The 13170-nt window shown below is 47.3% G+C and overlaps 1 protein-coding gene across 3 annotated transcripts in view; it reads right to left on the reverse strand.

Moving 5' to 3' along the window:
• The window catches only part of LOC307205386 (laminin subunit beta-1-like), a 67551-nt gene that overhangs the window by 39786 nt on the left and 14595 nt on the right, over positions 1 to 13170 (reverse strand). For all 3 annotated transcript variants that reach the window (XM_079957689.1, XM_079957687.1, XM_079957688.1), the window contains exons 3-11: positions 12896 to 13074; positions 11255 to 11378; positions 9108 to 9181; positions 7517 to 7705; positions 6890 to 6953; positions 4969 to 5171; positions 2421 to 2541; positions 1580 to 1768; positions 198 to 377 (exon numbers count right to left, since the gene is read on the reverse strand). In XM_079957689.1, the coding sequence (XP_079813815.1) occupies positions 198 to 377; positions 1580 to 1768; positions 2421 to 2541; positions 4969 to 5171; positions 6890 to 6953; positions 7517 to 7705; positions 9108 to 9181; positions 11255 to 11378; positions 12896 to 13074 (1323 nt within the window). The remainder of the gene's footprint in view (positions 1 to 197; positions 378 to 1579; positions 1769 to 2420; positions 2542 to 4968; positions 5172 to 6889; positions 6954 to 7516; positions 7706 to 9107; positions 9182 to 11254; positions 11379 to 12895; positions 13075 to 13170) is intronic.

Below are 13170 nucleotides of genomic sequence, written 5' to 3' on the forward strand. Positions count from 1 at the left end.
GGCAAATCCCGCTAGCAAGGGGTTATATGCTACCACAAGCAACCTAGCTGCCGCATTTTGCACCGGCCGCTGCCTCTGGAACAACCCAGATATCAAGCCCTCCCCCCCCACACACACCATGTATCCATGCTAGCATGACTTGATTCCACACCTGCCCCCACAAAGTCTGGTGACCCCAGAAAGTCACCGATACTAACGCTGGCACCCAAGAGGGTCATTGCGGCTCAGTCCGTAAAAGGCCTCTTTGCAGCTGTCGCAACGCACTCCTTTGACGTTCTCTTTGCAGCGGCACTGCCCAGCGATCATGCCCAGCATCGCATCTGTATGACTGTCACAAACGCCACCGTCCAAGGAGCCCACTGGGTCGCAGTCACATGCTGTGGGACAAAAGAAATTGGATACTGTTCGGGTCCCCTTTACAACTTACGTTAAAAGGGACTCTGCCTTTATGTTCCCTTCCAATCACACAAGTTTCATTAAGGAGAAACAAGAAGAAGTAAAGGTAAAGGTAAAAGACCCTTGGACAGTTAAGTCCAGTCAAAGGCAACTATGGGGTTGCTCATCTCGCTTTCAGGCTGAGGGAGCCGGCGTTTGTCCACAGACAGTTTTCCGGGTCATGTGGCCAGCATGACTAAACCAATACATGACTTTAAAAACTTTTGCCTTTGCTTTTTTCATTCTTTTTTTATGCCAGGAGGTTGAGCACAGTCTGTTAGTTGTGAAGTATTTCATAATATGATGTGTTCCTTTTGTTACTTGTTTCATGTATAGGTTTCTTCCATTGTGAAAATATTTCTTCAAGAGAGAGAGGGTGCCGCTGAAATTTGACAGGCAAAAGTCTGCCAATCTTCTCAATTACGTACTGTTATAAGTGGGAGGTTTGGGGGGGGGGGGGTTAGGCTGTATGCCTGAGCGCTGCTTCTAATTCCTGGATCCAGCACAGATTCAATTGTTGGAATAGCCAGGCCAGACTGGTAATGGCCCACTTTGTTAATGGAACAAAAAAAGTAGTTCTGTGCCAGAGGTCAAATAGATGGGCCTTCCTCTTTCAACTGTCTATTACTTATAAAGGCAAAAGGCCAGGGTGGAAAATTGAATGATGTGACCTAGAAGTAGAGCAGCAAGCTAGAGATAGAGCCAAGCCTCTCGATCAATTTTTATTGTGGCAAAACAGCCGGCACAGAGCCATGCCTGGTTTCTGCCGGGATCCAAGGCTGTGGCTAAGGGAGAAGCAAGACCGCCTTGGAACGTTAATGAGGTCAACCCCTCCGTCGCCGGGCTCAGGTTGTGTATTTGTGTAAATGAGCCATCTATCATAAAGACACCACAGTCTCCAATGTGCCTCTTTGCAAAGGAAACACGAACCCTGGGTGAGCGCCTGGAATGCCCAGAATCTCACACCACTAAAAAATGGCGTGAAGCAATAAAAATCAATACCGCAAATAGATCAGGGGATCACAGCCACCGTTTATCTGTATGCTGTCTCCTCACAGTAAACCCTGCTCGAGGCGATTCACATCATGATTCATCATCCTCATACTAAAAAAGATAGCGACTGGGACGATAGAGGGACACTCACGGATACACGCCGTGCTGGCACGGATGTCAGCCAGAGGGTTGCGGTAGTAGAAGGGCTTGCAGAGCTGGCAGTGCCGGCCCATGGTGTTGTGTTCGCACTCGTCACAGACCCCGCCGCTGGTGTTGCCCGTGGCCAGGTACACGGCCATGTCAAAGTGGCACTTGTGGGAGTGCTCGTTGCAGTTGCACTCTGTGGAGAAGCCAGGGGCAAAGTTAATGGGCGCCGCAAACTCCTGCTTATTCCGCTCGCTCCTCCTTTCCTGTGACCTGAATTGCACCCATGTAACAGTGTCATAAACCCGTGGGCTAGGCCACCGTTGCTGCTATTGCTGAGGCTCTCACCTGCCCCATGTGTGTGCTATTTGTGGCTGCTGCTGCTGCAGGCTTCCCATAAGCTTCTGGTTGGCCACTGTGAAAACAGCATGCTGGACTACACGGGCCATGGGACTGACCCAGCAGAACTTAAGTTCTTCTGTAAGAGCCTGCACAACATTGTTTCTTAAAAATGTTAGGCAAGGCTAAGGAACCACCAATGCCTGCACACAGAAGCCTTAGAAACAGGAGACAGAGGACAAGGAACTCTTGTTCGGTAGCCTGTCCAGGCCTCCATATACACTTCTGAGAATTTCTTCCACTTGTAAATAAATGGAATCGTGAATGTTTCATAGCCCTCCCATAGCTGATTAGCTTTTCCAAGCCTCTGCTACCTATCTGCCCAAAGTCAGGGGGTGCAGCCATACCCAAACATGCCAGCCCCCCCCCTCCCCCAGGGAAAGATCTCTTTCCACTGACTCCCACTCCCAATTCCCCACACCTTTTGGCACGCGCATAAACACCCTCACCTTTGCAGGCGTGTGGGTTGTGGGCCTCAGCTGGTCTCCATGGCAACTCCTGGAAGAAGTCCTTGCAGAGCTCGCAGTTGAGGCCCTTGGTGTGGTGCTTGCACACGCATCGTCCGTGGATCTGGGGCAGAGGAGACTGGTGAGAGGGGCATCCAGAGCCTTGGCACAGCCCAGGGAAATGAAAGCAGAGTGCCACTCAGCATGGAGATATTTATAAGAAGGACCTCTTGTGCCTTGGTGCTGCTGAGTAGGCCCCAAGTGACCTGGAGCCCAAGATGGCAAAGCGTGGCTGATGGCCATATAGTCAGAAGCTATGTGAACACAAACCTGCAACAGATTCTAATAACCCTTGAAGAATACAAGCAGCTTGATTTGTTTTAAGAGAGAGGGTTGCACGCAGTCAAGTGTTGGTGTTGACCTTTAAAGCCCTAAAAGACCTTGGCCTAGTGTACATGAAGGAGCGTCTCCACCCCCATCGTTCTGCCCAGACACTGAGGTCCAGCGCGAGGGCCTTCTGGCGGTTCCCTCACTGTGAGAAGCAAAGCTACAGGGAACCAGGCAGAGGGCTTTCTCGGTAGTGGCGCCCACCCTGTGGAACACCCTCCCATCAGATGTCAAAGAGATAAACAACTACCTGACATTTAGAAGACATCTGAATGCAGCCCTGTTCAGGGAAGTTTTTAATGTGTGACATTTTAATGTATTTTTAAGCTTTGTTGGAAGCTACCCAGAGTGGCTGGGGAAACTCAGCCAGATGGGTGGGGTAAAGGTAAAGGTAAAGGGACCCCTGACCATTAGGTCCAGTTGTGACCAACTCTGGGGTTGCGGCGCTCATCTCGCTTTATTGGCCGAGGGAGCCGGTGTACAGCTTCCGGGTCATGTGGCCAGCATGACTAAGCCTCTTCTGGTGAACCAGAGCAGCGCACGGAAACATCGTTTACCTTCCTGCCGGAGAGGTACCTATTTATCCACTTGCACTTTGATGTGCTTTTAAACTGCTAGGTTGGCAGGAGCAGCGACCTTCTGATTGGCAAGTCCTAGCCTCTGTGGTTTAACCCACAGCGCTACCTGTGGAAGCCACCCAGAATGGCTGGGGAAACTCGGCCAGATGGGCGGGGTACAAATAATAAAGTCTTATTCTTATTCCCTTTCTCCTGTTAGGACAATGACTTCTGCCTGCACAAAGGGACTTCCACTCCCTCTCCTCTTTCTGTGTGCCCCCCCTGTTCCTCCCCGCCCCCAACATATCTGTTCTAAGTTCCCACCCCCCGCCAGCCCTCCAGAGCATATGGGGAAGGAGTGCAGGGGGCAAGCATGGAGGAGGAAGTCTCATTGCACTGGCAGAAGTCCTTGCCTTAAGAGCATAACTTCACTGAATTCAACCCTAGGTTTCTAGGTCTGATGTTTGTCTAGAACAAATAACCCTGAATAAGGTTTGAGAATAACTTAAACCATTAAAAAAAAGTGTTTAGTTGGAATGTCCACTGGGCTGGAAATTTCTGTATATGCCTTCTCTTTCCATCCCAGAACATACCCACACCGGCTCTGCAAGCTTAAGAATGAGGTTTTCTCAAACTGCAAAATGGATTCCAACAAGAGAATCTACACTTCCAGTTGACGGAAATTGTGCTTTTGGTACAATAACGCACATTCTCTACACACAATTGGGAGTCTGTGTGTCACATTCTCCCGATAGATACAGTAAGCAGAACCACCAAGGCTGTAGCCTCTCTACTAGGGATAGATGAATCTGTCAATTTCAGTTTTTTCTAATCTTCAATTCAGTTCTCTACATTTCCACACCTGTTTGTTGCTATTGGGTTGTTTTTTTACAGGAAGAAGCCCTCATGAAAATTCATTTTTAGTGTGCATTTCACCCAATGTGCAAATTTTTGAAAGCGATTTCTCCCACTATGAAGCATGTTGTTATTATTTTTACATGCTATTTTCACTAATGTATTCATTTTTAAAGGCATACTTTCCCCTCAGAACTGCATTATTATATAAATTACTTGGTTGGAGAACTGTATCGCAAACTCCCCACACAGTGGGGTCCAAAAGGTAAAGGGGCCCCTGACCATTAGCTCCAGTCGTGGCCGACTCTGGGGTTGCGGCGCTCATCTCGCTTTATTGGCCAAGGGAGCCGGCATACAGCTTCTGGGTCATGTGGCCAGCACGCCTAAGCTGCTTCTGGCGAACCAGAGCAGCACACAGAAACGCCGCTTACCTTCCCGCTGGAGCGGTACCTATTTATCTACTTGCACTTTGATGTACTTTTGAACTGCTAGGTTGGCAGGAGCAGGGACCGAGGAACGGTAGCTCACCCCATTGCGGGGATTCGAACCGCCAAGCTTCTGATCGGCAAGTCCTAGGCTCTGTGGTTTAACCCACAGCGCCACCCGCGTCCACATACTCCTAATCAAAAAGCCAAGCCCAGCATGGGAGCTCTGACCACTAGGTGTACCTCCCCTTGTTCTGTCTTCCTGGCTATAGGGCTGCAACCTGAACTCCCCGCCTCAGTCTCCCCCAACACTGATAAGGTCCTTACCATGCCTTCCACTCTGCTTGGCGCTCCAGCCAGGGGGGCACACTCCGAGGCGTGCCCATAGCAGAAGCAGCTCCCACGCAGCACCATCTCGTACACGGCGTAGTAGTATTTCTGCAGCACCTGATGCCGAAAGTCGAGTAGGTTGTCGCCCAGAGTGTGCAGCTTTGTGAAGTTCACCCGCAGGTTGGTGACGCGCAACAGATCTGGTCAGGAGGGAAGGAGATGTTTTGGTGCAGAGCTTTAGCTCCTAGACTTCCTGTAGCCTCAACCCCACACCCACCAATTTCAGGCTGCTCCCCTGGATTCCACACAGATCCATCTGCCCCACCTGCAATAAAACATGTCTCTCCCATATCGGCCTCTACAGCCACAGTGGGCGCTGTAACTCTATAATGGCTCAACTTTACCCTCGAAGGCACACTCTCCCGTTGTCTCCCAAGACAGACGGATAACAACAACAACATATTAGGGCTTTAGCCTTACATCAGTTAAACTGGTAGAGAGCATAGGAGCCAACTCCAAGAAGCTGAGGTCCCTTCACCCACCCCCAATAAAATATTTGAGGGGGTGCACCCACCCCCAGTTGATAGACATTGCTATTTAAATGGTATGTGTGTGCCGCATCTATGCTTACCTGCCCCTCCCATTTTATCTAAGTTGGCACCCCCTGGTAAGAGCGCTAAGGGCACAATTGTATTTACAATTGTGTGCTATTGCAAAAGGGATTCAGAAAATAAATAAATGAAGACGGCCTTGCTTTCTAACAATAATTGGTGCCTTTCATTTGTTTTTCTGCACATAGTTCTATAAATACATACAAAGAACAATGTACAGAAGTACAATAACACCATACATATCTTACATTATTCAAGGTCTCTTTGCTTCTTCAATTATTAACTGTTCTTTCTTCTCTAACGCATCTCAAATACTCTTATTATTCCCTGATTCTCCAGCAATTCAATCCAATTAATCACAAACCAAACAGGGTTTTTACTGTAATATTCTTGAAATAATTTGTTCCAACTCCTTTTCCTTCCTTTTCTCTGTATTTTATCCAATAAATCACTTTTGCATATTTAACTGAAGTCCAACATTTTGTTTCCCACTGCCTTACTTTTAGTACCCCCCCTTGTTTCTCACCATACTGAGCTACTAACATTTTTTGCATCATCATCAGTAAGTGAAATATACATTCTTGTTCCCTCTCCAATCTTTTCGTTTGTCAAACAGTAAATTCTCTCACACTTCAGACACTGAAATTTGCACTGACTTTTTGGTAATGCAAAATTAAGCAAATTCATTCTTTTGTAAGCAAGAACATGATCAAATAAATACCTTGAACCAGGCTGCAGCAATAGTACATACCAATGCTATATGCCAGAGACAGAGAGCCTGTGGACCTTCAAGATGTTCTTGGACTTCAACTCCCATCATCCCTGAGCATTGGCCATGTTGTCTGGGGCTGATGGGAGTCGAAGTCCAACAACAAGCAGATGACTACAAGTGGCCTATCCCAGATATTATTCTGTTTTTCTGCTTTTGCGATCACTCGTAGTTGAGTAAGATTGTCTTCCATAAACACGGTTTTAAAAGTGAGTCCATAAGTGACTGTGGAGGCCAGTTCTGGATCCACACGTCCTTCCACAGTGGGGACATAGGTTTCCAGGTGGGAGTTGATTGTGGTGAGGGTTTGCCAAACGTACCTTTGCTTTTGATATTGCTGACTCATATTTTGCAACACAGGGGTTTGTTTGTTTACTCACTGATCTAGCCCAGGCACACCACAGAAGCCGATCCAGCATTCCAACCAGTACGTTTGCACCTCCTCTTCATGGTAAGCAACATTAATTCACCTGCCTGGAGGTCAGGCAAGTTCTTCTCCCCCCACTATGCCATCCCCTGCTGCTTGTTACATTCGTACCTTGGATTTCCTGGCTGTATGGGTCCTCAACTTTCACTGCTGGATCCAGCACTTTGAAAATCACCTACAGAGAAAGGTTAAGATGTACATGCAATTTTTACCTTAATGGAATAAATAGCAGCTGGGGGTGGGGGATTTTGGGAGGAAAGGGTTAAACCCTTCCTCTCCTCCCACAGCTGATATTTGCTCCAATTTAAAAACAAAAGATCTGATCATGGATCTCTGGCATTTTGGCCAGTTAGGCCCCAACGCATGTGTATCCATCTAGCAAAACTGAAAGAGACTATTCCATTATCACACCCAGCAAAACTTATTTACACTGCCGAATTTATCTTAATGCTGCCAGCGTTTTCAGCCGTACACAATTATTTCCCATATAGTCAATAAATGTTTTCCAATCTTCTTTAAACGTATGTTCTTCTTGTTCTCTTATTCTATGTGTTAGAATATGGCAGAATTGAGCATTTCCCAAATTCATCCCCAGATTAAAAATCTGAATTTGACAAAATTTTGATTAGTATCTGGCCATGAAATTCTAAACCTCATTTTGTTTTGTTTTTGTGGTTTTTTTGGGGGGAGTAAAGGTGGTTCTGCTCCTTAATCCTGCTTTAGCAGGGTAGCACTGACCTCGCCATGGCTGGAGGGTTCAATCTCGGAGTATCGCTGGTCACAGATTGCCTGGTTGACGTGTGTCGGGACTTGCATGGGGACGCCAGGGAAGAGCTTGGAGCAGTTGAAGGCAAAGTAGCGATAAACCTTCCAGCTGTGCCCGAAATCTGACGAACGTTCAATCAACATGGCCGCTGGGCGGAATGTCTGCATGAGAAAAGGGTGGCAAAGTGGACAGTTGAGTTTCAGCGTTCCTTCTCCAACCAATCTGCCCCCCTCAACCACAAAAAGTAACTCTAAATAAAAACCTAAAACATTTCAGCAAAGCAAGGCAGGTGCTTGTGAACAGGAGAAACTGGGTTTTCTCATTGCAGGTTCGGAGAGTTTTCAGGTGCTCTGCAGATTCCACACGGGCAAGTGGAGGAATGACCGCATTTTAATTTGCTTGCGAGCGATTTTTTGCTTCTAGCATCTCAACTCCTCCAGCATTCCTCTGGGATTCTGGGACAGGCCTGTCGTGTCATCCAGATCCGGGCTCGTAGTGTTTGTTTCGCTCCAAACTAGCCATCAACAGAAGTCAAGGTTTGTTGTTGGTTTACCACCACACTAGACATATCGTGAAATGTGACTTTGCATTTAGCACATAAAATATGCCAATAGCAGCCACTGTGAAAGGGGGAGGGCACTGATAATTATCAGGATTGCCACAGGGAGCAAGAAGGAATTTAAGGAAGGGCTGCAACTCAGTGGTAGAGAATCTGTTTTATATATACTACGTCCCAGGTTCCATTCCTGGAATCTCTAGGTGTGGGCTGGCAGACAACCATGTTTGAAATTCTGAGAAGCTGCTGCCCATTAGTGTGTTAACAGGACTGAGCTCGATGGCCCAGTAGTCTCACTCAGTACAAAGCAGCCACCTATATTCCTAACCCTTTCCCCCCACTGTAATCCCAAAGAATATCACTCCACTAGTCTGTTATTTGCAACAGCTGCCAATCCTTCCATTGGCACTATTTTAATGTTACACCTAGTTAGGCAGAGAGACCCATCTACCTTCGGTGTCACCTGCAGAAAGGCAGGGTACCTACTGAAATACATAAAGAATGCCACCGCTGTCTTAGTATTAGAGGTAAGGTAAAGGTAAAGGGACCGCTGACCATTAGGTCCAGTCGTGGCCGACTCTGGGGTTGCGGCGCTCATCTCGCTTTATTGGCCGAGGGAGCCGGCGTACAGCTTCCGGGTCATGTGGCCAGCATGACTAAGCCGCTTCTGGCGAACCAGAGCAGCGCACGGAAACGCCGTTTACCTTCCCGCCGGAGTGGTACCTATTTATCTACTTGCACTTTGACGTGCATTCGAACTGCTAGGTTGGCAGGAGCTGGGGCCGAGCAACAGGAGCTCACCCCGTTGCGGGGATTTGAACCACCGACCTTCTGATCGGCAAGTCCTAGGCTCTGTGGTTTAGCCCACAGCACCACCCTCGTCCCTAGTATTAGAGGTAGCAGTGCTTATTGGGTATTTCGTCAGCAGTGCTCCTGTTAGTTCCCATAAAGGCATCTGGTATAAAGGCATTGCAGTGTTTCCGCCCTTTTGGTAGAGATCTCAGTACCTTAAACTTCATTATGAGGTGAGTAAAGTGGAACTCGGCTTCCAGGTCCAAGGAGATGCTGACCTGTTCTACACCTGAGGTGGTAGTGAGAGAGAAGGACAGCAGTAAGACTAGGAGCACCCCTCATTTAAATACGTTGTGGGAGAGGAAATTTTCCTCAATGCAAGACTTACACAGGTCCCATTTTGGCCTGCAAGGCTGTTTTCCCTAAACAACAGTACAGTGGTACCTCGGGTTACAGACGCTTCAGGTTACAGACGCTTCAGGTTACAGACTCTGCTAACCCAGAAATAGTACCTCGGGTTAAGAACTTTACCTCAGGATGAGAACAGAAATCACGCAGAGGCAGCGGGAGGCCCCATTAGCTAAAGTGGTACCTCAGGTTAAGAACAGTTTCAGGTGAAGAACAGACCTCCAGAACGAATTAAGTTCTTAACCCAAGGTACCACTGTACCACACCTACCTGCCCCACACCTGACATCCTATGTCAGCTGCATCACTGAGCTCCCTGTGAGGAACTGACCGCGTAGTTCAGTGGTGGCTGTTTTTGGACTGCAACTTCCATCATCCCTAGCTAACAGGACCAGTGGTCAGGGATGATGGGAATTGTAGTCCCAAAACAGCTGGAAGGCCAAGTTTGGCCACCACTTGCGTAGTTGATCCCTGCAGAAAGCAGTCTTGAAGCTACTTTCTATCAGCTGATAAGCGGTGATCAGTGGCTCTTTGGCAGCACAGGCTCTCTGCAAACCCAGCCTGGTGCTTTGAACTCCCAATCATTCCCAACTGATGTCATTGCGATGTCAGGCGATTGACAGGTGGGCAGCCCCGCCCACCTGCCCAATTTGGCCAATGATGGGTACTGGCCTACTAGGCAGGTCAAGTAAGGTACTGTAACTTATGTTCCCGCCTTCCCCTGTAGGTTTGCTCACTCCTATGCCTTGAGTGAGTGAGGCTTGGCTTAGGTACATTTGATCACAACCTTGGAAATGGTATAAAAGAGGTATTATTATTGTTTGTACTTATTCCCCCTGCTTCTCTGCTCTCATTTTTCCCGTTCTGCTTTGGTTTCTGAGTTCTACTTCCTGAGGCTTCAAATCCTGAAAAACCTGTTTAGGAAGAGACCATAGCAGGACCAAAAAAAGAAAAGATATGTGTGCCTGCAGACAAAAACAGCTCTGCCATGCTACCTTCAAGGCTCTGAAATAACATCGCCTAGGCTCATAATCTCCTGATAAAAACTGCACGTAATAATAGAGATTTATGAATGCATCTCTGGTTTGGGGATGAGGCACGGGAGCTTAACCCTTTACACTCAAGCCTGTTTCCTGGTTAAACCCCACCCACCCACCTCAGTGTCCAGGTTAAACAATGGGGGTGGAGACGATCCTTCAGGTATACAGGGCTGAAGCCATGTAGGGCTTGAAAACTCAACACCAAAACTTTGAATTGTGCTCGGAAATGTACTGGCCTGCAATGGTAAAGGTAAAGGATTCCTGGACGGTCAAGTCCGTCAAAGGCAACTATGGCACTCATCTCGCTTTCAGTCCAAGGGAATTGGCGTTGGTCCGCAGACAGCTTTCTGGATCATGTGGCCAGCATGACTAAACCGCTTCTGGCGCAACGGAATACTGTGACGAGTGCCAGAGAGCATGGAAATGCCGTTTACCTTCCTGCCACAGCGGTACCTATTTATCTACTTGCACTGGTGTGCTTTTGAACTGCTAGGTTGGCAGGAGCTGGGACAGAGCAACGGGAACTCACCCCGTCGCACGGATTCGAACCGCCGACCTTCCGATCGGCTAGCCCAAGAGGCTCAGTGGTTTAGACCACAGTGCCATCCACGTCCCGCCTGCCTGCAGTGATTGGCGCTGGGCACGTTCTGGCCTTATGAACATTAGAGCATATTTGAGTATTTCCACACTAGATATTTAATGTGGACTTGCCATGCTTTCTTCACTTTTTTTTCAGGGCATCCCACACAAAACCATTGTCGAATCATTGTCATCCTGTATTTTCTGTGTGGTTTGTCTTTTACCATGCCACAGAAAGTCCAACTTTTCCAGAACAGAAGAGTAACTCAGTCTCCACTGGTGCATTTGGTAAGGTCCAAAGAAAAGGACTCTGAATCTTTTATTATTGACACTTACCATTCTCAGACTGCCACCAGGTCTGCTCACCATCCCGACCACTCAGGTAGATGACATTCTCAATGTGGTGGCTCTCGCGCAGGGACAGGGAGCGCGAGTCACAAAGGAAGCATTTCTCAGAGTCCTGTCAAGAGAGCCATAGTGGATTGAAAATCAACAAAAGCACCATGTAAATCCTCAGAGACAATGTTTGTTTGTTTCTTGTTTCTGTTTTTTTTACAAATTCTCTTTGGTCACCAGCTATATATTTTTCAGTGACTGCATTAAACCTATTTGTCCGGACAGTTCTCAACATTTGGAAATCTTGGTTTTTAAAGGGTGATGGGTCAGTAGGATTCTACTTTAGTTACATCCTTCTTGTTTTGTATTATTATCTCTTCTGTTTGCTTTTTCCCGTGTGTGTTTTTTTTTGGGGGGGGGGTAATCTGGTTATCGGTTGTAAGATAGCTTAAGTGAGAAGGAAAATGAAATAAATAATTTTAAAAGAACACTAAATGTCATTGGTTGGGGGGGCAGGGAATCCTCAGAGAATACCCCCCTCCCTCACTGATAGAGTTATTATCACCTATAATTATTATAGGTGATAATATACTGATAGAGTTATTATCACCTATAATTAGAGGAAGACACAAACCACACTTGGTGGACACACTTTTCTTTTGCCCAGCTGTTTCCAAGCACAGGTTTGTGCTTAAAAGCTCTGTATCCGAGTGGTTTCTTGTTTTTAGTTTTTGTTCCAAAGCTTTCCTTTGAAAACCCGCTCTTCAGCGTTCAACCGGAGCAAACGTCAATTTGGATTTTGCGCAGATTGTCATTTGCTCCAATTGAGCTTTAAAGAGCAGACTTCTGCAGCAGAAGCTCCAGAGCAAAAAAAAAAAGGAGGGGGCACTCAAACACAGAGCTTTAAAGTGCAGACCATGCCTGGAAAAAGTAGAGCGGATAAGCCCACTGTCAGAAAGACGGAGGACACACCTGCAGCTGTACATTTAAAAAAACATTCTACAATCATTTAAAGCAATGCCTTCCGCCAAAGAATCTCGGGGAATGTAGTTTTCTCCTCACAGAGCCTGAATGTATTCTAAATGTATGGCGTAGGTGTGACCTATTCAAGAGCTCACAGCACAGAGCAAGTTTATAATAAGATCAGGAGAACTAATGGGCATCGTATTCTTTCTTTTTCTAAAATATTTTTTATTGAGTTTGATCTGTATAACCTGATGCGACCAGGTTTTGAAAAGAGACTAGGTTCCGTTGGTTAAACGCTGAGCTATATTGTTAGGAGCTGCTAAGTCTTCTAGAACTGAAAAGCTTTTGCTCTTTGGGCTATTGAACATCTTCTCAGGCTCTAGACAGGGCCTGTCCACGCAAGGAGAGACACTGGGCTTTCCTGGATAGGAAGGGAAGGGCTATGAACGGCTACTGGAACATTGCCTCAAAAGTCTTTCTGCCCCCTGCAGTTAAAAAATCACAGGGTTTTCCTATTGCTGCAGCAGGTCCAACACGTCTTTCCTGCAACAGTTCTGAAGGTACTGTACACAAACATCCCGAAAATGCAATTGACCCTCTGGCCAGCAAGTTGACAGCTCCTTTTTCGTTATCTTCTCCCTCCCCGTTCTTTGGCCAACACCCATGTGGCATTACCTGCAAATGGCTGACGATGCAGTACTCCTGAGGCCCCTCCAGGCCACACGTCGATGTGGCGCTCAACCTCTGCGTCCTCCCAATGAGAAGATTCCCTGTGGCTGGGTAGCAGCTCCCCTCTGAGCATCCATGGTACAACAGGTCGGGCGATTCTGTGCCCTGAGCATCGGCTAACCGGACTGGCCAGGAAAGAAAGAAAAAGCCCGAGGCCGTTTTAGGATCTTATGATCTGTCCACTGTCAAAAGTTCCTAAAATAGGTGCCAGGGCTGCATGT

This window comes from Podarcis cretensis (genome assembly GCF_951804945.1).
Source record: "Podarcis cretensis genome assembly, chromosome: 2".
In the NCBI taxonomy this organism is placed as follows: Eukaryota; Metazoa; Chordata; class Lepidosauria; order Squamata; family Lacertidae; genus Podarcis; species Podarcis cretensis.